At 45.4% G+C, this 25,337-nt stretch overlaps 1 protein-coding gene across 9 annotated transcripts in view; it reads right to left on the minus strand.

Annotated features, from left to right (window-relative positions):
- Positions 1 to 25,337, minus strand: part of LOC111966629 (rap1 GTPase-activating protein 1-like) — a 112,672-nt gene that overhangs the window by 4,573 nt on the left and 82,762 nt on the right. For 5 of the 9 annotated variants that reach the window (XM_023991456.3, XM_023991451.3, XM_023991449.3 and 2 more), the window contains 17 exons: positions 24,640 to 24,675; positions 23,222 to 23,269; positions 22,517 to 22,555; positions 22,171 to 22,359; positions 16,928 to 17,031; positions 16,342 to 16,420; positions 16,152 to 16,205; positions 15,951 to 16,034; positions 14,826 to 14,926; positions 13,516 to 13,645; positions 12,593 to 12,748; positions 12,412 to 12,483; positions 12,217 to 12,303; positions 11,949 to 12,089; positions 9,461 to 9,538; positions 7,825 to 7,934; positions 2,615 to 2,746 (listed from right to left, as the gene is read on the minus strand). In XM_023991456.3, coding sequence (XP_023847224.1) covers positions 2,615 to 2,746; positions 7,825 to 7,934; positions 9,461 to 9,538; positions 11,949 to 12,089; positions 12,217 to 12,303; positions 12,412 to 12,483; positions 12,593 to 12,748; positions 13,516 to 13,645; positions 14,826 to 14,926; positions 15,951 to 16,034; positions 16,152 to 16,205; positions 16,342 to 16,420; positions 16,928 to 17,031; positions 22,171 to 22,359; positions 22,517 to 22,555; positions 23,222 to 23,269; positions 24,640 to 24,657 — 1,622 coding nt within the window. In that variant the 5' untranslated portion in view covers positions 24,658 to 24,675. The remainder of the gene's footprint in view (positions 1 to 2,614; positions 2,747 to 7,824; positions 7,935 to 9,460; positions 9,539 to 11,948; positions 12,090 to 12,216; positions 12,304 to 12,411; positions 12,484 to 12,592; positions 12,749 to 13,515; positions 13,646 to 14,825; positions 14,927 to 15,950; positions 16,035 to 16,151; positions 16,206 to 16,341; positions 16,421 to 16,927; positions 17,032 to 22,170; positions 22,360 to 22,516; positions 22,556 to 23,221; positions 23,270 to 24,639; positions 24,676 to 25,337) is intronic. The other 4 variants (XM_023991450.3, XM_023991452.3, XM_023991453.3 and 1 more) reach the window with 4 other exon arrangements.

Genomic DNA, 25,337 nt, shown 5'->3' on the forward strand with positions numbered 1-25,337 from the left:
TAAGCGTCATTGAACTGTGGTAGCTCATGAACTGAAGGGTAGCTCATCGACTTTTGAGGGGTAGGCTGCCGCATCTGAGAGGTACGCTCACATGACTTAGCGGCTAGCCACGTGACCCTGAAGAGGTTAAGCTCATGAACTGAGAGGTAGCTTCCCAGAGAGGTAGCTCAGACGAGAGTAGCTTCAGGACTGAGAGGTAGCTCCGGACTGAGAGGAGCTCCGGACTTGAAGGGCAGCTCCGGAACTGATGAATGGCAGCTCCGGCACACTGAAAGCAGCTCCGGACGTAATGGCAGCTCCGGACTGAATGGCAGCTCTGACTGAAGGGCAGGCTCATGGACTGAGGGCAGCTCATGACTGAGGGCGCTCATGCGGAAGGGAGACATGACTGAAGGGCAAGCTCATGACTGAAGGCAGCTCATGACTGGAGGGCAGCTCATGACTGGAGGGCACTCATGACTGGAGGGCAGTTCATGACTGGAGGAGCTCATGACTGCAGGGCAGCTCGCTGACTGGCGGGCGGCTCTGGCAGCTCCTGACTGGCGGGCGGCTCTGGCAGCTCCTGACTGGCGGGCGGCTCTGCCTCCTGACTTGCGGGCGGCCTCTGCAGCTCCTGACTGGCGGGCGGCCTGGAGCTCCGACTGGCGGGCGGCCCTGGGCCGCTCCGGACCGGCGGCACGGCTTCGTGGCGGCTTCACCTGGAACTGGCGACGGGCCTGGCGCTCTGGCGGCTCCTGACTGACGGACGGCTCTAGCGGCTCAGGACAGACAGGCGGCTCAGATGGCGCTGGACAGACGGGCGGCTCAGACGGCGCTGGGCAGACGGGCAGCTCAGACGACGCTGGGCAGACGGGCAGCTCAGACGACGCTGGGCAGACGGGCAGCTCAGACGGCGCTGGGCAGACGGGCAGCTCAGACGGCGCTGGGCAGACGGGCTGCGCAGGCAGCGCTGGGCAGACGGGCTGCGCAGGCAGCGCTGGGCAGACGGCAGACTCTGGCCTGCTGAGGCGCACAGTAGGCCTGGTGCGTGGTGCCGGAACTGGTGGTACCGGGCTAAGGACACGCACCTCAAGGCTAGTGCGGGGAGCAGCAACAGGGCGTACAGGGCTCTGGAGACGCACAGGAGGCGTCTCCAGACCCCAACACAAAACAAGCTACCTAAATATGGTTCCCAATCAGAGGCAGGTGTTAGTCATTGTCTCTGATTGGGAACCATATTTAGGTAGCTTGTTTTGTGTTTGGGGTTTGTGGGTGGTTGTTTCCTGTCTTTGTGTTCTCTGCACCAGATAGGACTGTTTCGGGTTTTGCCACGTTTGTTATTTTGTATTTTGTGTAGTGTTCACGTTATCGTCTTTTATTAAACATGTTGAACACGAACTACGCTGCGTCTTGGTTCGATCCCTGCTACACCTCCTCTTCAGACGAAGAGGAGGAAGGCTGCCGTTACATATGATGCTTACATTTTAATGTGAATGATCATATTGGCCTATACAGTGCATTCGGAAAGTATTCAGACCCCTTGACTTTTTCCCCCCAGAAATTCCACAGCGCTCTGGTGTAGGTTTTCATCAAGGATCTCATGGTCTGTACATTGCTCCGTTCATTATCAACATTATCATTATCAACATACAGCTGGCTGGTTATACGCTGTATCGGCAGGATAGAACAGAGGCGTTTGGTAAGACAAGGGGCGGCGGACTATGTATTTTGTAAATAACAGCTGGTGCACGATATCTAAGGAAGTCTCGAGGTTTTGCTCGCCCGAGGTAGAGTATCTCATGATAAGCTGTAGACAACATTATCTACCTAGAGAGTTTATCTGTATTTTTCGTAGCTGTCTATATACCACCACAGACTGAGGCTGGCACTAAGACCGCACTCAAGCAAAAATTTAAGCAGGAAGCACCAGTGACACGATCAATATTAAAGTGGTCAGATGAAGCAGATGCTAAGATACAGGACTGTTTTGCTAGCACAGACTGGAATATGTTCCGGGAATCCTCCAATGGCATTGAGGAGTACACCACATCAGTCATTGGCTTCATCAATAAGTGCATCGATGACGTCATCCCCACAGTGACCGTACGTACATACCCCAACCAGAAGCCATGGATTACAGACAACATCTGCACTGAGCTAAAGGCTAAAGCTGCTGATTTCAAGGAGCGGGACTCTAACCAAGAAGCTTATAAGAAATCCCCCTATGCCCTCTGACGAACCATCAAACAGGCAAAGCATCAATACAGGACTAAGATCGAATCGTACTACACTGGCTCTGACGCTCGTTGGATGTGGCAGGGCTTGCAATCCATTACAGACTACAAAGGGAAGCACAGCTGAGAGCTGCCCAGTGACACGAGCCGACCAGACGTGCTAAACTACTTCTATGCTCGCTTCGAGGCAAATAACACTGAAACATGCATGAGAGCACCAGCTGTTCTGGAAGAATGTGTGTTCACGCTCTCCGCAGCCGATGTGAGTAAGACCTTTAAACAGGTCAACATACACAAGGCCACAAGGCCAGATGGATTACCAGGACGTGTACCGTATTAACAACATGTTTTTAACATGTTTTAATCATCTCTATATCTGTGTTAAAATGTAATCTACTCACATGTTCTTTGTAATGAGCACTTCTGGTGAGCTTTGACTGGAGGAGTTCTCAGACTTGGGGTCCTGAGAGGCATGGTCACTGTCAGGGGTCTTCTGTGTGCCAGGTAAACACTCCCTACCGCTGTGGCTGCTGCTGAGTGGGGACAGGGCGATAGGTGGATACAGGGACAGGGCGATAGATGGATACAGGGACAGGGCGATAGATGGATACAGGGACAGGGCGATAGATGGATACAGCGACAGGGCGATAGATGGATACAGGGACCGGGCGATAGATGGATACAGCGACAGAGCGGATAGATGGATACAGGGACAGGGCGATAGATGGATACAGGGACAGGGCGATAGATGGATACAGGGACAGGGCGATAGATGGATACAGGGACAGGGTGATAGATGGATACAGGGACAGGGCGATAGATGGATACAGGGACAGGGCGATAGATACAGGGACAGGGCAATAGATACAGGGGCAGGGCAATAGATACAGGGACAGGGCGATAGATACAGGGACAGGGCGATAGGGACAGGGAAAGGATCAGGACATCAGACAGAAACACAGGATATTATAACTAACATATAATGGGTATCATAAGTATTAACCCCCCTTGGAGTTTTTCACATTTTGTTGCGTGACAAAGTGGTATTGAAATAGATTTAATTTAGATCTACACCAGATACTCCATAATGTCAAAGTGAAAAGAAATTATACATATTTTAACAAATTAATAAAAATATAAAAACTCAAATGTAGATCAGGAGTAAAATCTGGCTCAACATAAATTACATGGACTGAAATGTGTGAAATAATTGGGCTAAACRTGATTTTTTTTATGACTACCCCTTCCTCTGTCCCCCATACATACAACATCTGTAAGGTCCCTCAGTCAAGTATTACATTTCAAGCACAGACTCAACTACAAAGACCATAGACCTTTTCAAAAGCCTCAAAGAAGGGCAGTGATTGGTGATAGATAACAATAACAAATCAGACATTGAATATCTCTTTTAGCATGGTCAAGTTAATAATTATGCTGTGGATGAAGTATTAAACCACCCAGACACAACAAAGATACAATTGTCCTTCTGAACTGAGCTGCAGGACAGGAAGGAAACAGCTCAGGGATGTCACCATGAGGCCATTGGTGATTTTAAAACAGTTCAATGACTGTGATAGGAGAAAACAGGATGGATTAACAACATTGTAGTTAAAATAATAATAAATATACAGAATAAAAAGGCACAAAAGTAATTCTGCAAAAAAACACGACAAAGGAATACTTTTTTTGGTCTCAAAAATGTTTGGTGCAATTCCAACACAACACATCTCTGAGTAACTGCCTACTTATTTTCAAGCATGGTGGTGGCTGCATCATGGTATGGGTATACTTGACATCAGTAACGACTGCAGAGTTTTTCAGAATAAAAAGAAACAGGATGGAGCTAAGCACAGGCAAAATCCTAGAGCAAAACGTCCTTCAGTTTGATTTACACCACTGGGTAGAGGAATTTACCTTTAATCAGGACAATGGCCTACAACACAAAGCTAAATCTACACTGGAGTTGCTTAGCAAGAAGACAGTGAATGTTCCTGTGGCCAAGTTATAGTTGACTTAAATCTGCTTGAAAATCTATGGCAAGACATGAAAATCAAATCAAATCAAATTTTATTTGTCACATACACATGGTTAGCAGATGTTAATGCGAGTGTAGCGAAATGCTTGTGCTTCTAGTTCCGACAATGCAGTAATAACCAACGAGTAATCTAACCTATCAATTCCACAACTACTACCTTATACACACAAGTGTAAAGGGATAAAGAATATGTACATGAAGATATATGAATGAGTGATGGTACAGAACGGCATAGGCAAGATGGTATCGAGTACAGTATAGTACATATGAGATGAGTAATGTAGGGTATTGTAAACATAAAAGTGGCATAGTTTAAAGTGGCTAGTGATACATGTATTTACATAAAGATGGCAAGATGCAGTAGATGATATAGAGTACAGTATATACATATTACATTATATTAAGTGGCATTGTGAGTGGCTAGTGATACATTTTTGATCAATTTCCATCAATTTCCATTATTAAAGTGGGCTGGAGTTGAGTCAGTATGTTGGCAGCAGCCAACGCAATGTTAGTGGTGGCTGTTTAACAGTCTGATTGTCACGCCCTGGCCTTAGTATTATTTGTTTTCTTTATTATTTTAGTTAGTCAGGTGTGACATGGGGTATGGTGGTGTGTTTGGGTATTATATGTAGAGGTGGTGTTGGTGGTAGTGTATGGGTTTTGTGTTGAGTGTATGTATCTAGCTGTGTCTATGTCAGAACGTTTGTAGCCTTTGTATGTGCACGACGTTTATTAGCTTCACGATCGTTTTGTTTTGGTTAGTTTGAAAGTGTTTTTGTTTTCATTTTGCCTTCTTCAATAATAAAAGAAGATGGCTTATTTTCCTACTGCTGCGTTTTGGTCCGTCAATCCTCCACACGATCGTGACAGAATATGACCCACCAATCTACGACCAAGCAACATGACCAGCGGCAACAGGAGCAGCGCAAGGAGAAATGGACTTGGGAGGAGATCCTGGACGGTAAAGGACCTGGGCTCAGCCAGGGGAATATTCGCCGTCCGAAGGCGGAGCTGGAGGCAGCGAAGGCAGAGAGGCGCTGGTTATGAGGAGCAGCGCGGCGACGCGTGTGGGAGCCCGAGAGTCAGACCCAAAAATTTATTGGGGGGAGGGACACGAGGAGTGTGGCAAAGCCGGGGTAGGATACCTGAGCCAACTCCCCGTGCTTACCGTGGAGTGAGAGAGCCTCGTACTGGTTCAGACACCGTGTTATGCGTAAGCGCACGGTGTCCCCAGTACGCGTGCTTAGCCCAGTGCGGGCTATTCCACCTTGCCGCACTGGAGGGCTAGGTTGGGTATCGAGCCAGATGTCATGAAGCCGGCCCAACGTATCTGGTCTCCAGTACGTCTCCTCGGCCGGCATTACATGGCACCAAGCCTTACGAATGGTGTCCCCGTCGCCAGCATAGCCAGTGCGGGCTATCCACCTCGCCGACCACTGGCAGGGCTAACGGGCACCATTTCAACCTGGTAAGGTTGGGCAGGCTCGGTGCTCAAGAGCACGTGTCTCCTTCACCCGGTCCGGTATACCCGGTGCCACCTCAGTACCAGTGTCCACCGGTGGCAGCCCCCCGCCACCAGGCTGTCTCTCCGGGTTTCTTCTCCAGCTGCTCCCACCTGTCCAGCGCTGTCAGAGCTTTCCTCCTCTCCAGCGCAGCCAGTGCCTATACCAGCACCAGGCCTACTGTGCGCCTCAGCAGGGCAGAGTCGGCCGTTCTGGCCCGCGCCGCTGAGCATCTGTCTGCCCAGCGCCGTCGGAGCCATCTGGTCTTGCCGCCAGCGCCGTCGGAGCCATCTGTCTGCCCAGCGCCCATCGGAGCCATCTGTCTGCCCAGCGCCGTCGGATGCCATCTGTGCCCAGGGGCGCCTGAACTGCCGTCTGCCCAGCGGGCGCCTGAACTGCCCGTCTGCCAGCGGCGCCTGAACTGCCCGTCTGCCCAGCGGCGCCTGAACTGCCCGTCTGCCCAGCGGCGCCTGAACTGCCCGTCTGCCCAACGGCGCCGAACTGCCCGTCTGCCATGAGCCTGCAAAGCTGCCCGTCTGCCATGAGCCTGCAAAGTCGCCCGTCTGCCAAGAGCCTACAGAGCCTTCCGCCAGACCGGATCAAGCCAGAGCCTTCCGCCAGACCGGAATCAGCCGGAGCCTTCCCCAGACCGGATCAGCCAGAGCTTTCCGCCAGACCGGTCAGCCAGGACCTTCCGCCAGACCGGGTCAGCCAGAGCCTTCCGCCAGACCGGATCAGCCAGAGCCTTCCGCCAGACCGGATCAGCCAAGCCTTCCGCCAGACCGGATCAGCAGAGCCTTCCGCCAGACCGGATCAGCCAGAGCCTTCCGCCAGACCGACAGCCAGAGCCTTCGCGACCGACAGCCAGACCGTCGCGGAGCCAGAGCCGTCCAGCCAGACCTGCCAGAGCCCGTCCAGCCAGGACCTTGCCAGAGCCGTCCAGCCAGGACCTGCCCAGTCCAGGCCGTCCAGCCAGGACCTGCCAGAGCCGTCCAGCCAGGACCTGCAGAGCCGTCCAGCCAGGACTGCCAGAGCCGTCGCCAGGACCTGCCAGAGTCCCTCAGCCAGGCCTGCCAGAGTCCCTCAGCCCGGTGCGCCCCTTACCCTGGTGCTGCCCCTTATCCCGGTTGCTGCCCCTTATCCCGGCTGCTGCCTCCTATGACTATGTGGGGTGGGACCACGACCAGTGCCGGAGCCGCCGCCGTGGAAGGAAGCCACCAGACCCTCCCCTAGACTATGTGCTGGTGCGCCCGGAGTTCGCACCTTAAGGGGGGTTATGTCACGCCCTGCCTTAGTATTATTTGTTTTCTTTATTATTTTAGTTAGGTCAGGGTGTGACATGGGTATTTGTGTGTTTGGGGGTATTTATCATGGTAGAGGTGGTGTTGGTGGTAGTGTATGGGTTTGTGTTGAGTGTATGTATCTAGCTGTGTCTATGTCAGAACGTTTGTAGCCTGTTGTATGTGCACGACGTTTATTAGCTTCACGATCGTTTTTGTTTTGGTTAGTTTGAAAGTGTGTTTTGTTTCATTTTGCCTTCTTCAATAATAAAAGAAGATGGCTTATTTTCCTACTGCTGCGTTTTGGTCCGTCAATCCTCCACACGATCGTGACACTGATGGCCTTGAGATAGAATTTGCTGTCTAGCCATGATCCCCAACACCTGACAGAGCTTGAAGAATATGTGAAAGAATAATGGGCAAATATTGCACAATCCAGGTGTGCAAAGCTCTTTGAGACTTACCCAAGAAGGTGTTTCTAACATGATTGACTCAGGGAGGTAAATACTTATCTAATCAACGTGTATTAGTGTTTTATTTTTCATAAATTAAAAACATTATGTAAAAACATTATGATAGCGTTTTTCTTCCACTTTGACATTATAGACCATTCCAAAAACATCACAATTAAATTCATTTAAATCCCACATCTTAACGCAACAAAATGGGAAACAAAATGTGAATACTTATGATACCCACTGTATCAACATCATATACAAACATCTATCAACATCAATATTCATGTCTATGAACATTGACCCGTCCCTGTTATGTGACTAGGTCACACTTACATTTTCTGGTGGACTTCCTGGATATTCTCAATACCGATGGCACTGCTGCGTCTGGAGATAAAGGGACCAGACTTTTTCCTGGTTGGACTCTTCCCAGGGATGATCAAAGACTGACAGGACAAGAAGAAAACAACCAGTGAGCATCCATGACATCATATCTTTCACAATAACAGCCTATCAATAGCCAAGAACATGGTATCTGTCTTTAATGCTGTGGTTATTGCATTGTTATGCTCTGTTCATTGTTTTCTAGTACGTTAGGTGTTATTACACAGTATATCATCACTTGTATTTTCCAAATGTCGTGACTTTCCAGGTATTGTATCATTATTCACTATAAATCGTGAGACAATTTAACCATCTCTGCGGAAAGTACAAGATGTTCTATCTTGCATAAGAATGAATCATTATTATCAGGCTACATACAGAGTAACCATTCTTATGCCTTGGAGTTGTGGCTAACAGAGATAGGAAAACATTAGAATATGCAGTTAGAGGCTTAGCAACAAGCCCCAGTGCCACTCAGATTGGCTAGCGAGAGCAGAGCATGAGATGAAAGATGAGTTGTAGCGCTCCAGGGCTTACCACTAAAATGTGCTTTCTGACTGAACACTTTGTTCACTCAATCTCCCTTTGTAACCTCTCAAAATAAGGACTTGAAAAATAGCTTGTATCTAATGTGGGCTTCAAAGAGCTTGAGAAGAATCTATGTTCTCTAAACCATTAATATCCATAGTTTTAAACAAATGGAGAATTAGCTAAACAAGATTTGCATGTTGAGAGATATGCTTGTGGAGACTACAGAGAGTGAACACACAATACAATATAATAACAAAACAAGGAAATATGCAAAAAATACCAGTTAAGTGAGGGCTAAGGGCATTAAACGGACCACTTGTCTCTATGCACTTATACAAAACGTTATTTGTGCTAGCAAGGTACCTACATTATATCTGATGTCATATGGATCTGTCACGATCGTCGTATGGAATGGACCAAGGTGCAGCGTGGTGAGCGTACATTTTTCTTTATTTTGCAAATGTTGCCAACAAAACAATAATACAACAAAAACTAACGTGAAACTCCGTAAGGCTATACATGCACAAACAAAGACAACTACCCACAACTACCAAAAGGAAAAAAGGCTGCCTAAGTATGATTCCCAATCAGAGACAACGATAGACAGCTGTCCCTGATTGAGAACCATACCCTGTCAAAACATAGAAACAAACAACATAGAATGCCCACCCCAAATCACACCCTGACCTAACCAAATAGAGAAAATAACACGGCTCTCTAAGGTCAGGGCGTGACAGGATCAAAGGCTAGTGTACAGTGTGTTACGTAGTTCAAACAGTTGAGAGAGGCAAGTCATTTCACAAGCCTCAATAATACCATAGCTTTAACATATGTGTATAATACTGTATAGACGCAATCTCCTGCTAAGAAATTCACATATTTCATAATACGAGTCGTCCTTTTACATTTCTGGAGTGGTTGCCCTGGAATCCTAAAGTTGTGGTTCACTGATCAACCACAGGAAAAGTGTTTGTCAGGATGCAGTGTAGTCATGCTGAGAAATAAGACACAGAGAGGAAGAGTAGTAAGGAGGGAGTAGTTAGAATTAGATATGAACCTCTTCTACTGTTCCTATCCCTATGGCACTGCCTCGACGTCCATGTTTACTGGGACTTTTCCCTGGGACAAGCAATGACTGAGTCATACAGAGAGAGAGAGAGAGAGAGAAAAACAAAACACCATGAGATTGATTACATGCAGCAAGTTACTGTTTGTTAATAAAACAAAGTACATTAAAGCATGTGTTATATCTGAACTCTACAAATAAAAGCACAGTTTTAAAATATAGACAGAGAGTGAGACTTTGGGCACCACGGGTGTGACACAGACAGTGAAATAGGTAGAGACACTTTAGCAGAGAAAAAATGGCCCACAGAATTGGGCCTGTAAAGAAGAGGATGATGGAGTCATGGAGAAGAGGAAGAGTAGAAGACAAGTACACATACATATGTTACAACGTTGGAGAGCGCAGCAGACATGGTCACGAACAAGAAGAAAGCCTCCAGTACAGTCACATACAGGTTGGTTACAAATATTGTTCAAAGCACTTGTTATTTGTTTCCTGCTTCATCAGTATGTTTTATTTGAGTCTTTTCTATGCATGTGGCATCTTACACAAAGTGGATGACTTAATAGAGAAAGATCTTGTGACTTTTCAAATTAGGTTCCTCTCAGATTTGATATAAATGTATATCATACGTTTCATCAAAAATCTTAGTGGTATAATATATCCCAAACATACAGGAAACATTCAAACAGTCATGAGCCACGCTTGTATCACTTAGAAGGGCAACTCTTCTGCCACTGGAGTGTCAGACATATCATTCCATCTGTCTGACAAATGCCAAAAACATTCTCGCCATGTACGCACTACACACTCCCCTTGAACTCTTATAACTAACAAGCTTGTTCTTGATATAAACATCACAAAGCAAACATAAAGCATGAGCAGGAGCTGGCATGTACACAGAGCATACAGTGCAGGGACCCATTCTGATGCAATGCATATGCATGTAATCTTTATCATGAAAACAATATTAAATTGCATTCAATGTTAAAAACACCTTTGATCCAAAGAGATGACTCAGCTCCTCCACTATTGATATAAAGGCAAGGGTAGTGACAGTCTAGTAATTCTAGCTGTGTGAGTGTCCAAGTCTAATCATGTGCCAAACTATTGTGCTAAAGCTCAGACACACCGGTAGGATTGTCAAATGTTTGCCTGCCGACAGTACTTAGCGCCTCTGAACAGAGTGTTGGCAGTCAATCTCTTTTGTGTTTACACTGCCGAACCAGAAGTTGGCAGTAGCATTTTTTGGCAATGCATATCCGTGTATAATACTTATGGTCTAGATTCCAAGCTATCTGCGCTAATGTTTCTATTTTTATAGAAAGCCATTGTTGATGCTAGCCAGATGGCCACAGCTAGATAACTACCTAGCAAGATGACGAAGAAACAATTAAATTCACTCTCCATAATCCCATACTGCCTGTGCCAGCCCATAGCCAAATGTTTAGCTAGCTAACTAACTTTAACATGTTCGCTAGCTAGCGCAACATAGCTCATGGAAACTAGCTAATCGACTGTGACTTAAATATAATGTCAATACTAGCTACTGGTTAGCTAGATTGGAGGAAGTATTTAGTGTTGTGTGCATTATGTCTGTGTACTTAGCTAACTACCATCCCATAACCTACATTGCTATGAAGTATGACTGGCTCATCCGTGGATGTACAGAGAAAAGGCCTTCTTTTGTTGGCTCCCGCATGTTGGAGTTTGTGCTCTCTGATTGGCTCAAAGCGAAGTTGTTGGCCACTGATTCTACAAGTAGAAGCGGTAGGTTCGTCACTACCATGTCGGCACGCAGTAGGTACCGCTTTTGTTCTAGCAAGAGAAGGAACGGCCTTCCACTGTGATAAGTACCTATCAGCAGTGAGATTCTCTGTGTGTTTCATGCTTTAGAAGTTAGTGAGTTGAGTTAGGCAGGCATGTGAGGGGGCTGGGCTCTATCAATGGTTTCTCAGGGAAGGGAGAGGGAGCATCGCTCTCCTCATTCTGGAAGGGTGAAACCGAGAAGGAAATAACGCCAGCTAATGTATGTCACAAACACATGGTAGCATGCTGCAGACAGAACACAACACCACATAAAGCTTGACATTGAGAAGCTGGTGAGCCATTTGACAGAGCAGCAGAGCACAGAGACAAGGATGTTCCCCAGACAGACTAATGGAGATTGATCAAACAGTTGATGCCAGTGTCCTGTATTATGCATAAGGACATTATTGGAAACCCCCAGACAGACAACAACCTGTACAACCAAGGGGAACAACAGAGAAATAGTGGCGTGTAAAGAACTGTTTCACTATAAGATGGAAATGATCCTCTGTTTTAGTTTCATAATTCAAATTAATTACAAATAGTTTTATGAGGGTGTTTCATTTATAACTGTTACATATTCAGGAACAAGTGATCATATGTAAAAACACATTAGTCAGTGCATACTAAGCTTATTGCCCCAAGCCTTTTCCCAGCCGTGCCGGGTTACCTTAAAGGTCTCAAAGAAGCCCCCTCCTCCTCCGGACCCGTTTTCCATCTTGTCCTCGTCTCTTCCCAGACCCATCATGGCCTGGCTGTTGATGTGCAAGTCCTCATACAATGTCTCCAGTAAGGCTGACCGTGTACGCTCCTGATAACACAAACAGGTGACAGTTAATATGTAATGATAGGCTGGCAACACTGTCTACCAAGGATGCTGGCTTGTGTCCCTTAGTTGGCTCCTGAAAACAATGACAGAGATCCTTTGAATAACTCACCTTCAGTTTGGCAAATTTCTCAGCTTTATAGCAGGCATACTCAGCATTGATGAGCTTCGTGAAGAGGAACTCCTGGAATTCTGGACCCTGAGATAAAAGAGAACTGGACTGAGTGACACAAATGAAGGAGGAGAGAGAAAACACTGTAGCTGACCGGTGTTTTAAGGAGTTCGGATTGTAGTTGTGCCAACTTACTTTTCTAAAGACGGCCGGGTCTGGCAGGGGRGGTCCAAAGAAAGGTACGTCATTTCTCGCCGTCACTGACACCTAACAGATGACAATCAAACTGGCCATGAATGATCAATGGTCACAGTATTGTATGTTTGATATGATGTTGGTTGGCTAGTTTAGTGAAGATCAAGGAGTGCTTTAGCACCTTGTACAGTACATCATCAGTGCAGCCGTTCTCCACCTGCACCACTACGTAGGAATGGAGGAAGTTGGAGGCAATCATATCTGGTACGAAGGGAGTGCTCTCCTCCTGGAACACTATGGCCACGATGTCATTCCCTATGTGCCTCTTCCTCTGCAACTGCAACACAGGACAGCACGTAAAGCAAAGCTGTATTGAACATTCATGTCACACGGAAATGCTTTCAAGAACAGTAATGAATTTGTCTGTCATGTATTGCTTGAGTAGGAGTAATAAGAGTTTTTTTATTAACTTTCAAACTACTGAATGTTGCAAATGCCTTTCTCTACCACTCTGGGGAGTCCCTTGTCTCTCCCCCTCTCTCTCCCTGTTTGTCTTGGCAGATTTCTGTCTGTCCACAGATGAGCCAGGGTAAACCAACACCAGTTGGAGGGTTGCTGCTCCACCATATCAACCTGGACAACAGCTCTGATTGACTTAACTCTCAGGGGAACCAATCAGCTGCTCCCACTGCAGCTGTGGGCTCTGATTACACATTGTGTGTTCGTCCTGATAACTTATGGTGTGTGTTCGTCTAGATAGGCTTAAGACATTCTTCTGATAAGGTGTCTGTCTGTGTTGGGACAGTTTCCCTGATGGGTGAAGACTGAGGAAGTTTACACTGTAAGACATTATACAGTAGTGCTCCACTGAAGACTGCACTGAAAGAGAAAGATACTTTTTCTAAAGAAAACATACAATATACATAAGCTTTATGGATGTTTCCAGAATGTTCCCAATCATAACGGATCATATGGATACCAATACTCATGTCATACCAATACACAACTTTCTACTCATTTAAAACATGATCCATAACAGAATAAACAGTGTGATGGTGACAGTCTGCATCAGTAGGAGGAGATCAGAGGGGTTTGTAATAGTACCTGTTGTGTGTCCCCCTCAGTGTAAGGCAGCTTGGTGGACACATGAAACATGACCTCCTTGTTGCGGTAGTTGTGGTAGACGGACTCAGATCCTGTCTGCCCGTGGGTCACATCCAACCCACCACGAAACCTAGACAGATAGATAGAGGGTTTCACTGAATGGTCCAATCTCCAACACACTGTTCAAGACACAATCAATTGCACAATTGTGGTTGTTGTTATTGAATGTACACTACCGTTCAAAAGTTTGGGGTCACTAAGAAATGTCCTTGTTTTAGAAAGAAAAGCACATTTTTTGTCCATTAAAATAACAACAAATTGATCAAAAATACAGTGTAGACATTGTTAATGTTGTAAATTAATATTGTAGCTGGAAACGGCTGATTTTTAATCAGTGTCTAGTTTGAGAAACAGACGCCTCACAAGTCCTCAACTGGCAGCTTCATTAAATAGTACCCGCAAAAAAACAGTCTCAACGTCAACAGTGAAGAGGCATCTCCGGGATGCTGGCCTTCTAGGCAGATTTCCTCTGTCCAGTGTCTGTTTTCTTTTGCCCATCTTAATATTTTTGAGACTGATGTTTTGCGGGCACTATTTAATGAAGCTGCCAGTTGAGGACTTGTGAGGCATCTGTTTCTCAAACTAGACACTCTAATGTACTTGTCCTCCTGCTTAGTTGTGCACCGGGGCCTCCCATTCCTCTTTCTATTCTGGTTAAAGACAGTTTGCGCTGTTCTGTGAAGGGAGTAGTACACAGCGTTGTACGAGATCTTCAGTTTCTTGTCAAGTTCTCGCATGGAATAGCCTTAATTTCTCAGAACAAGAATAGACTGATGAGTTTCAGAAGAAAGTTCTTTSTTTCTGGCCGTTTTGAGCTTGTAATCGAACCACAAATGCTGATGCTCCAGGAACTCAACTAATCTAAAGAAGGCCAGTTTTATTGCTTCGTCAATCAGCACAACTGTTTTCAGCTGTGCTAACATAATTGCAAAAGGGTTTTCTAATGATCAATTAGCCTTTTAAAATTATAAACGTGGATTAGATAACACAACGTGCCATTGGAACACAGGAGTGATGGTTGCTGATAATGGGCCTCTGTACACCTATGTAGATATTCCATAAAAGACTTGTCGTTTCCAGGTAAAATAGTCATTTGCAACATTAAGAATGTCTACACTGTATTTCTGATCAATTTGATGCTATTTTAATGGAATTTTTATTTGCTATTCTTTCAAAAACAAGGAMATTTCTTAGTGACCCCAAACTTCTCAACGGTAGTGTATATTAGAACGTTGTGGTGAAGTTCTTACCCTTTGAAGTCATGCAGCTCGACCTTCTCCCCCAGAAACTCTAGGAATTCAACAAAGGCAGGACTCTCAACACTGTTTCCAAACAGCTCTTCTTCTGATGTCTGCAAACCAGGAGTTTATAGAGGCTAACAGCAGTCAGAAACAGAAAACATTACCACTGACCAAAGCACTATGAAGATTATACAACTTATTGTATATGAAGCGCTCATGATAACATACTTAAGATTTACGCTATATTGTGAATAGAATAGAACTATAATACTATAATAACTATAATAATAATAATGAGTGAACTATAATAATGAGTGAGGAACAATAACACTTTGATCACATAAAACCTCTCTCTCTCTCTGTGTGTATGTGTGTGTGTGTGTGTGTGCGTGCGTGCGCGCGCATGCATGTGTGTATCCAGTCCTCAGTGTCTCTCCTGTATGTTAATGTCTCTCTGGGTGCTGAGAAGAAGAGGAGAGGGTTCTTGAGGCCCCTGGAGCCCCTGTGAGGTCGAGCCTCTGCTGAGTGTGGCCCTTTGCTTTAGAGTTTAAAGATGAAGGATGTGGAGCTCCACTCCCTAGGCTCCATCAGAGGATACAATGACCCTCTACTGAGGCTATGCTGAGGCTTCCGTAGCTTCTCTGGCCCAGTGCCGTAAACAATACGGTTGTTATTGTAATGAGAAGGAATATTGAAGAGAAACATATGTTTGGCTTAGGCTTAGAGAAACTCTATTAATGTGATGGGGAGGAGGATAAGCATATTATGCATTTTCTTATGAGATTTGCAAGAGATGGTACTCGTGTTAATGCACTCAGGTCAGCTCTCATTCAGTACATTAACTTTTCCATTCTAGTCATTTATCTGATGCTCCAGATCGACAGATCTTAAGATAGTTAGGTGGGACAACCACATATCACAGTCATAGTAAGTACATTTTCCTCATTGAAGTAGCTATCAGCTAAGTCAGTGCTGGTAGGAAAAGTCAAGTGCGAGTGTTCGTTCATTTATTCATCTTTTTTGTTGTTCAATGTGTGGGGGGCTCTGTGGGATTGAAGAGTTTGGCAGTATGATGATGATGATGATTTAATTCCCAATCGTTTTAACTGATCTTAATGTATCTCCAAGGCTCACCTGTCCAAATTTCTGGTAGATGACTCCGAACTTGAAGTTGCTGCTTATAATGTGTTCATCAAAATTGACAATGAGTCTTGAAGCCTGTTTAGAGATCACAAATTGAACGAATAGTCAGGAGTACGACATTTGTATTATCCATGTAAAAAAACATATTTCTGTGGTTAAATATCTGAGAACACTTCAAAACCTAATGCTTACTTTTGGGTAGAGGACAGGGTAAAAACGATCCACATTCACCTCTTCACAGACAAGCTAAGGGTCAAAAATAAAAACATAGAAATAACTGCGCTGAGATCAAATTAATGTAATCACGGTACAATTATGACACTTTTCAACATCTTTTCCACAAACAGTACGTGTTGATATTCATCCCCAACCATGATCTCACCTTGGCCATCTGCACCACGTTAGGGAACTCTGTGAGACAGGATATGGGGATAACATCATGGTATGTCTCCAGTTTGGTCCTGGTGGTTTAGGCAATCACAACAACATGTTCTCGTCATGATCATAGTTATGCTTCTTAGAAGCTGTCAGTCTGTCACATGGACTGGGCATCTGTAATGGATCATCTACCCACTGTAACTAACCCAGCCCTGGCCCTAGTCCCTACATCCGCATCCCTCTAGCTGTTTACACTCTCACTGGCTTTATGACTCCTATGAGGATGGGATTATCACCACAATAGGGAATGATTCATAAACACTGGAAGTGAATGGAAATTCTCGTTTTAGCAACTTTCCATTGATTACAACAGAGTTACAACTGTGCATTGTGCATTACTCAGTTGCACAGACACAGAATGATGTGAACAATACCAGTATGTTTACAGTTTAGTACTGTATGTATCCACAATATTCAGATAAAGGAGAACGTGGGGATGGAAGAGGAGGAGGGGAAAGGGATGAGAACGGAGAGAGAGATGAGAGCCAGCAGAGAGAAGGATGTGATGGAGGAGGCTACGGGTGTTTTACCTGAGCATGAGGCGGAGGTCTTCCTGGTCTCCGATCTCCTCATACTTCATGGACAACACCAGATGTCCCAGAGCTCCGTCCACTGAGTAGTAATTCAAGTGCTCCTGGGGATACAGCACAAGGACAGAGTTTAGCTGAAGAATACATTTTCTGTCTTTCATACACGCACACACACCAATCCAAACACATTTGAATGAGTTAATGAACTATGTCTCAACTGTATGTGCTAGCCAACTGCTGCCATTCCATTCAGGTCTCTGCTCTCCTCTATGGGCACATTAGATTAGTTCATATTACTCTGACTGGTGTAAAACATGTGGCAAAGCCTAATGCCTCTTCATTAGCACCCGTCTCTGAGGTGCCACCCGACACGTAGAGTAGCTCTTATTAGGTTACCCAGCTGGGATTGTTCTAACACTCATTCACTTTCATTACCATAATGAATAGGAATATATGTGAGTTATGGTGTCTTCATACCAGTTGTATGCCCTTTGGGCTGCATTATGTTATATGAATAGAAGGTGCTTAACTTCTCTAGGGTAGGGGGCAGCATTTTCACGTTTGGATGAAAAACATACCCAAATTCAACTGCCAGTTACTCATCGCCAGGAGATAAGATATGCATATTATTAGTAGATTTGGATAGAAAACACTCTAAAACTGTTTCTAAAACTGTTTGAATCATGTCTGTGAGTATAACAGAACTTATTTAGCAGGCGAAACCCAGAGGACAAACCATTCAGAATTTTCTTTTTTTTGAGGTCACTGTCTTTTCAATTAGGTTTCATTGGGAAACCAGATTTCTAAGCAACTTGCTTGCAGTTCCTATGGCTTCCACTGGATGTCAACAGTCGTGAGAAATAGGTTGAGGTTATTCCTTTGTGTAATGAAGAAATACGGCCATCTTGAAGTCGAGGCACTCCTGGTGTCCTAGACATGCGTTTCAATCAAACAGAAGGCATGCTACATATCGTTTTAATCCTGTATTGAACACATATCACCCCGTCTTCAATTTGATCGATTATTAACRATATTCCGGGTTGGAGCGAGTAGTCGCATTTCGCTTCGCTCCACAGGTAGTATTACATTTCATTTMATTTCAGTACAACGGTTTGATTTGTTTGATCATAGCAATTTGTTCTTAGCTAGCTACATAGCCGTCTTTGTATCGAAGATAATTGTGTAGTTTAGAGTAATTATCGAGGTTAGCTAGCCAGCTATTTTCGTCCTTCTAACGTAGTCTAACGTAGTCAACACTGCTAGCTAGCCAGCTAGCCAAATGCTACCGAATAGCAGCACTGTCGAAACTATTACATTACAACGGAACGACTTGATTAGTGTAGTGTTAGCTAGCTACATAGTTGTCTTTGCTGTCCTAGTAATCTAAGATAATTGTGTAGTTTAGAGTAATTATCGAGGTACCTAGCCAGTTATCGAGGTTACTAGCCAGCTACACTTTCAAACAAAGTCAACAAGCAGCCACTGCTAGCTAGCTTACTTCACACCAGCAGTACTGTATCTATTTTAGTCAATAAGATTTTTTGCAACGTAAGCTTAACTTTCTGAACATTCGAGACGTGTAGTCCACTTGTCATTCCAATCTCCTTTGCATTAGCGAGCCTCTTCTGTAGCCTGTCAACTATGTGTTGTCTATCCCTCTTCTCTCCTCTCTGCACAGACCATACAAACGCTTCACACCGCGTGGCCGCTGCCACTCTAACCTGGTGGTCCCAGCGCGCACGACCCACGTGGAGTTCCAGGTTCCGGCAGCCTCTGGAACTGCCGATCTGCGGCAACAAGGCAGAGTTCATCTCAGCCTATGCTTCCCTCCAGTCCCTGGACTTTTTGGCACTGACGGAAACATGGATTACCACAGAATCACTGCTACTCCTACTGCTCTTCCTCGTCTGCCCACGTGTTCTCGCACACCCGAGAGCTTCTGGTCAGCGGGGTGGTGGCACTGGGATCCTCATCTCTCAAGTGGACATTCTCTCTTTCTCCCCTGACTGTCTATCGCTCCTTTGAATTCCATGCTGTACAGTTACCAGCCCTTTCAAGCTTAACATCCTATCATTTATCGCCCTCAGGTTCCCTTGGAGAGTTCATCAATGACGTTGACGCCTTGTAAGTTCCTTTCCTGAGGATGGCTCATTCACAGTTCTGGGTGACTTTAACCTCCCACGTCTACCTTTGACTCATTCCTCTCTGCCTCTTCTTTCCACTCTCTCCTCTTTTGACCTCACCCTCTCACCTTCCCCCCCTACTCACAAGGCAGGCAATACGCTTGACCTCATCTTACTGATGCTGTTCTTCCACTAATCTCATTGCAACTCCCCTCCAAGTCTACGACACTAACCTTGTATCCTTTTCCCTCTCCTCTCGCTCTCATCCAACACTTCCCACACTGCCCTTATTCGGATGGTATCGCGCCCGTCCAACTTCGCTCTCTTCCCCGCTACTCTCTCTCTTCCATCCTATCATCTCTTCCCTCTGCTCAAACCTTCTCCAATCTATCTCCTGATTCTGCCTCCTCAACCTCCTCTCCTCTTTCTGCATCCTTTGACTCTCTATGTCCCTTCCTCCAGGCCGGCTCGGTCCTCCCCTCCTGCTCCGTGGCTCGACGACTCATTGCGAGCTCACAGAACAGGGTCTCGGAGCGCGAGCGGAAATGGAGGAAAACTCGCCTCCCTGCGGACCTGGCATCCTTTCACTCCCTCCTCTCTACAATTCTCCTCTTCTGTCTCTGCTGTAAAGCCACTTTCTACACTCTAAATTCCAAGCATCTGCCTCTAACCCTAGGAAGCTCTTTGCCACTTCTCCTCCCTCCTGAATCCTCTCCCCTCCCCCCTCCTCCCTCTCTGCGGATGACTTTGTCACCATTTTGAAAAGAAGGGTCGAGCATCGATTCGTTGCTAAGTCAACGACACGCTGGTTCTGCTCACCATGCCTACCTGTGCTTTGACCTCTTTCTCCTCTCTCTCCAGATGAAATCTTGCGTCTTTGTGACGGCCGGCGCCCAAAACCTGCCGCTTGACCCTATCCTCTCTCCTTCCTCCAGACATTTCGGAGACCTTCTCCTTACCTCACCTCGCTCATCAACTCATCTTGACCGCTGGCTACTCCTTCCGTCTTCAAGAGAGCGAGAGTTGCACCTTTCTGAAAAAACTACACTCGATCCCTCCGATGTCAACAACTACAGACCAGTATCTTCTTTCTTTTCTCTCCAAAACTCTTGAACGTGCCGTCCTTGGCCAGCTCTCTGCTATCTCTTCAGAATGACCTTCTTGATCCAATCAGTCAGTGTTTCAGACTATCATTCAACTGAGACTGCTCTTTCTGTGTCACGGAGGCGCTCGCGACTGCTAAAGCTAACTCTCTCTCTCTGCTCTCATCCTTCTAGACCTATCGGCTGTTTTGATACTGTGAACCATCAGATCTCCTCTCCACTCTCGAGTTGGCCATCTCCGCGCGGCCCACGCTTGGATTGCGTCTTACTGACAGGCTCGTCCTACCAGGTGGCGTGGCGAGAATCTGTCTCCGCAGCCCGTGCTCTCACACTGGTGTCCCCCAGGGCTCTGTTCTAGGCCCCTCCTATTCTCGCTATACACCAAGTCACTTGGCTCTGTCATATCCTCACATGGTCTCTCTATCATTGCTATGCAGACGACACACAATTAATCTTCTCCTTTCCCCCTTCTGATAACCGGTGGCGAATCGCATCTCTGCATGTCATATCAGTGTGAATGACGGATCACCACTCAATGAACTCGGCAAGACGGATGCTCTTCTGCGGGAGAGATGCCCGTTCCTGATCTCGCCATCCGGGACAATCCATTGTGTCTCCTCCAGAGTGCTAAGAACCTTGGCGTGATCCTGGACAACACCCTGTCGTTCTCAACTAACATCAAGGCGGTGACCGTTCCTGTAGGTTCATGCTCTAACAACATTCGCAGAGTACGACCCTGCTACACAGGAAGGGCGCAGGTCCTAATCCAGGCACTTGTCATCTCCGTCTGGATTACTGCAATCGCTGTTGGCTGGGCTCCCTGCCTGTGCATTAAACCCCTACAACTCATCCACGCCGCAGCCCGTCTGGTGTTCAACTTCCAAGTTCTCACGTCACCGCTCTCCGCCTTCTCCTACTGCGCTTCAGTTGAAGCTCGCATCGCTACAACATGGTGCTTGCCTGGAGCTGTGAGGGGAAGGCACCTCCGTACCTTCAGGCTTCTGATCAGGCCCTAACACCAAGCAAGGCACTGCGTTCATCCACTCTGGCCTGCTCGCTCCTACTCTGAGGAAGAAAAAACTAAGTATAAGATCAGAACAAAAACCCAGTCAAAACTGTTCGCTGCTCTGGCACCCCAATGGTGGAACAAACTCCCTCACGACGCCAGGTCAGCGGAGTCAATCACCACCTTCCGGAGACACCTGAAACCCCACCTCTTTAAGGAATGAAAAGCCTATTTGAATTCTGACATGTTGGCTGGATTCACAACCAGTGTAGCTTTAATTTGATATCTTTCATGTGTGATTTAATGAAAGTTTGATTTTATAGTAATTTTCATAGTCATTCATTTTAATGTGGCGCTATGCATTTTCTCAGGCTTTTTGCCAAGTGATACAGTAGCGTCTTGCCTAAACTCAGATTTTTGGATATAAATATGAACTTTACCGAACATAAAATACATGTATTGTGTAACATGAAGTCCTATGAGTGTCATCTGATGAAGATTACCAAAGGTTAGTGATTAATTTTATCTCTATTTCTGCTTTTTGTTAATGCTCTCTTTAGCTGAAAAAATGGCTGTCTTTTTCTGTGACTTGGCTCATACCTTACATAATCGTTAGTGTGCTTTCGTCGTAAAACCTTTTTGAAATCGGACACTGGCTGGATTTACAACAAGTGTAGCTTTAAAATGGTGTAAAATACTTGTATGTTTGAGGAATTTAAATTATGGGATTTGAATTTGGCGCCTTGCAGTATCACTGGCTGTTGATGAGGTGGGACGCTAACGTCCCACATACCCTAGAGGTTTAACAAGTGTTTTATACACATGCAGCCTCATTATTCTACAGACAGTGTTTGTTTTGTCTTGTGTTTTAAAGGCAGTTGGAAAAATATGTGATGGAAGGAGAGGAGGAGACAAACTGCAAAAATGATGAACCGGGAATCGAACCCCGGTCTCCTGCAGTATAACCACTCAGCCAAACTCCAACACAACAGTCCCAGTGTTCAGCCTCACCTTGCCCAGAAAGTGCTTCCTGTACATCTTGGCGGTGGAGTTACTCTCCAGCTTGTGTGTGGTGGGGGACAGAGGCTGGATCTGGTCTGGCTCAGCACTGTCACCAAGCTCATGGTTGTTGCCCTCGATCCAGTAACCCCCAAACTGAGGCAGCAGAATCAGGGGGAACCCGCTCTTTCTCCCCAACACCTGGTTCACAGCATAGAAGACACAAGAGGTTGGAGGGTCATTTTTCAATGTGATAGTGATTTTCAATGAATACTGAAATATCAACCATGAAGCACAAATTGCCAACATCCATGTTACTGGTGAAATTATTGCATTGAAGTTGAGTCTCTGTATGTACCTCATGGACACTGGGGTAAGGAATGTAGTCCTCTTCAGTCTACAAAGACAACAATACAGACACATCAATTATTCATCTGTCTCAGTAAGAGTCAGTGGTGCTCTACAACTGATTTAATTGATGCTACTGATTTAAAGTGATGCTTTAATTACCATGGAATCCAGCCAAAGTGCCTGTCTGTTTAACGCATAAACAGACAATCATACTGCATTTACATTTACATTTAAGTCATTTAGCAGACGCTCTTATCCAGAGCGACTTACAAATTGGAAAGTTCATACATATTCATCCTGGTCCCCCCGTGGGGAATGAACCCACAACCCTGGCGTTGCAAGCGCCATGCTCTACCAACTGAGCCACACRGGACCACTGCATGGTTGATGTTTATATTACTCTGTAATAATAATTGTATTCTAACCTTGTTAGTCTATACATTAGTAGGTAGGGAGGGCTGCTGGATTTGAGCATACCCACTGGGCACAGACGTCAATTCAACGTATATTCCACGTTGGTTCAACGTAATTCAATTGAATTGACGTGGAAACGACGTTGATTCAACCAGTTTGTGCCCAGTATGTGCCCACTGAGTGAATACAATTCGACAGTCAGTAGTCAGATACAGAGAGATATGAGGAGTAGTGACACATCGGGTGTATTGTGAGAGAGAGAGAGAGAGAGAGGTCAGGAGACCCAGCGAGAGCGTACTTTGAGTGGGGGAGGAAAGGTGTATCGCTGCTCATCCATTCTGTTGCCCTGCGAGAGAAAGGGAAAGAGAGAAACACACAGAGAGAGAGAGAGGGAGAGAGAGAGAGAGAGAGAGAGAGAAGATAATTGTCACACGCTAGTTACACATGACAGATGATGTTACATTCCAAACCCAGGTCATCAGAGGTCCAGAGATGTTCATCATCATTACTGATTCACAGCCGTGTCGTACGTCTTATCTGACAGATTAGTTACGTTTGAATTCACAGTTTTAGAGGAAGTAACAAAGTACAGGGAGGACTAATCATATTATCAACAGACAAAGAGGTTACAAAGCCATCCATATGTTTATATAGATAGCAGGCAGAAGAGCAAAGGGATGCAGAGTGGGGAGTTGGGGAGAGATAGGTAGGGAGATGCACAACAGAGCAGTCAGTTAACAGCTATCTGGACAGAAAGGCATGGAAGCAGTAATAACCCCTTTGGGGCTGTGTCACACAGACTTGGCATACGAACAGTACGTGGCCTGAAATTCCCATACTGTCGCTCAGTCCATGAGTGTGCACAGATACTGGCTACAGACCTATGGGTAAAGGACTGACCATGTGAGGGCTGTGAGTCTGTCTGATATGATGGAGCAGATAGTTGCTGCTGTGAGTTTGATGTGTTTGATATGCGGTCTGTTATTGAGGAGAAGCGGAATCCCTGGAGCATCTGACATACAAACTGACGAGGAATCTTCTGTTCAAAGAAATTGTTTCATACATAACTAGGTCAACATACATACAGAATAAAAACACAAGCCCATACATAACATCCCCAAGCTCAAATATTATGTATATGTTTATGAATAATAATCCTTAAGAAATAGAGAAGGAATTAATTCTCTATACAGACTTTGTATTACAGCTCTTACAATGAAGTCATATGTTACTTTATATGACCCTGTAATAAAAATGTACCTTCAGACAGTGTAAAAAGCACACCCTGTTCACCAATGTTGGTACTGTATCAAACACGGTCTTGCCTTATGATAAGTAGTAAAATGCTGTAATGTTAACCGATATTCCTCTAGTTTGTGCATGGAGGCTGGCTACAGTTTTCAAAGGCCAGGGGACAGGGGGTTATTAAGGCTCTCTGAAGTGAGGTAATTAGCTGAGGGTCTGGGAATAAGCATCGAGAGAGTGGCTGTCCAGAGTCAGGCACACTGCTCGTGTCCAGACATCTCCTCTCCAACACTGTCTGTCCCAGCTCTGCTAACCTTCAGTACAGAGCACAGGTAAGACAAGCCGTTGTTGAGAGAATAGCCAAAAAAGCAGCATTTACAGTAAAAGAGACTAAATCACTGGTTAGTGTACATTGCCTAGCTTAGAAACATGAGTTAATAAAGGAACAGCAAGAGATCCAAAATACATTACCTGCATCTTCTCAATCATTTCAAATAAACCTGTGGTCTGGAGAGAGGAGAATGAGATGAGGTGGAAATTAAACTCTATTCAGTATTCTATCAGCGTTAGCGTGGTATGTGTTCCCATTGTATAACAAACTGAGTCTAAGGACTGACTGTGTGAACTTTCTACTATAAAATATTATTTCATAGAACCATCACATAATTAATTTGTTACACATTAGTTCTCCATGGCATTGCACATCTGGCCCTGCGGAAACACACACTCATTGTTTTCTTCCCCTCAGAAGTGAGATTAATCTTTCAGTGGAATAATCCTTTAAAAAAAACTGTTTACATCTTTACAACAGATACATAAATCCCCAGTGTGATAAACATAAACTGATACAGTATATTGAAGGGCCTGGCGTGTGAGCCTGAATGGAGAAACACATCCCATCTCACAGAGAGTCATGTCTGAGCCACAGCTTTCTTCCCTTTGATGATACTGTTTAAGATAATGTTCCATGACAATAGCAACAACAAAATGATAGTATGTCAGCATGTCTGAGTCTCGTTGGGTTGTAAATCTATATGCTAGGAGATGGTCTGCATCATGCTCAGTCTAGGCAGGTTGCCAGCACACGATTCATCAACATCAAGATGGAAGATGCTGTATCTTCCATGCAGCATCAAGTACGATGCAGTGACATGTTATGTAGGACTATA

Source organism: Salvelinus sp. IW2-2015, linkage group LG7 (assembly GCF_002910315.2).
Source record: "Salvelinus sp. IW2-2015 linkage group LG7, ASM291031v2, whole genome shotgun sequence".
Lineage (NCBI taxonomy): Eukaryota > Metazoa > Chordata > Actinopteri > Salmoniformes > Salmonidae > Salvelinus > Salvelinus sp. IW2-2015.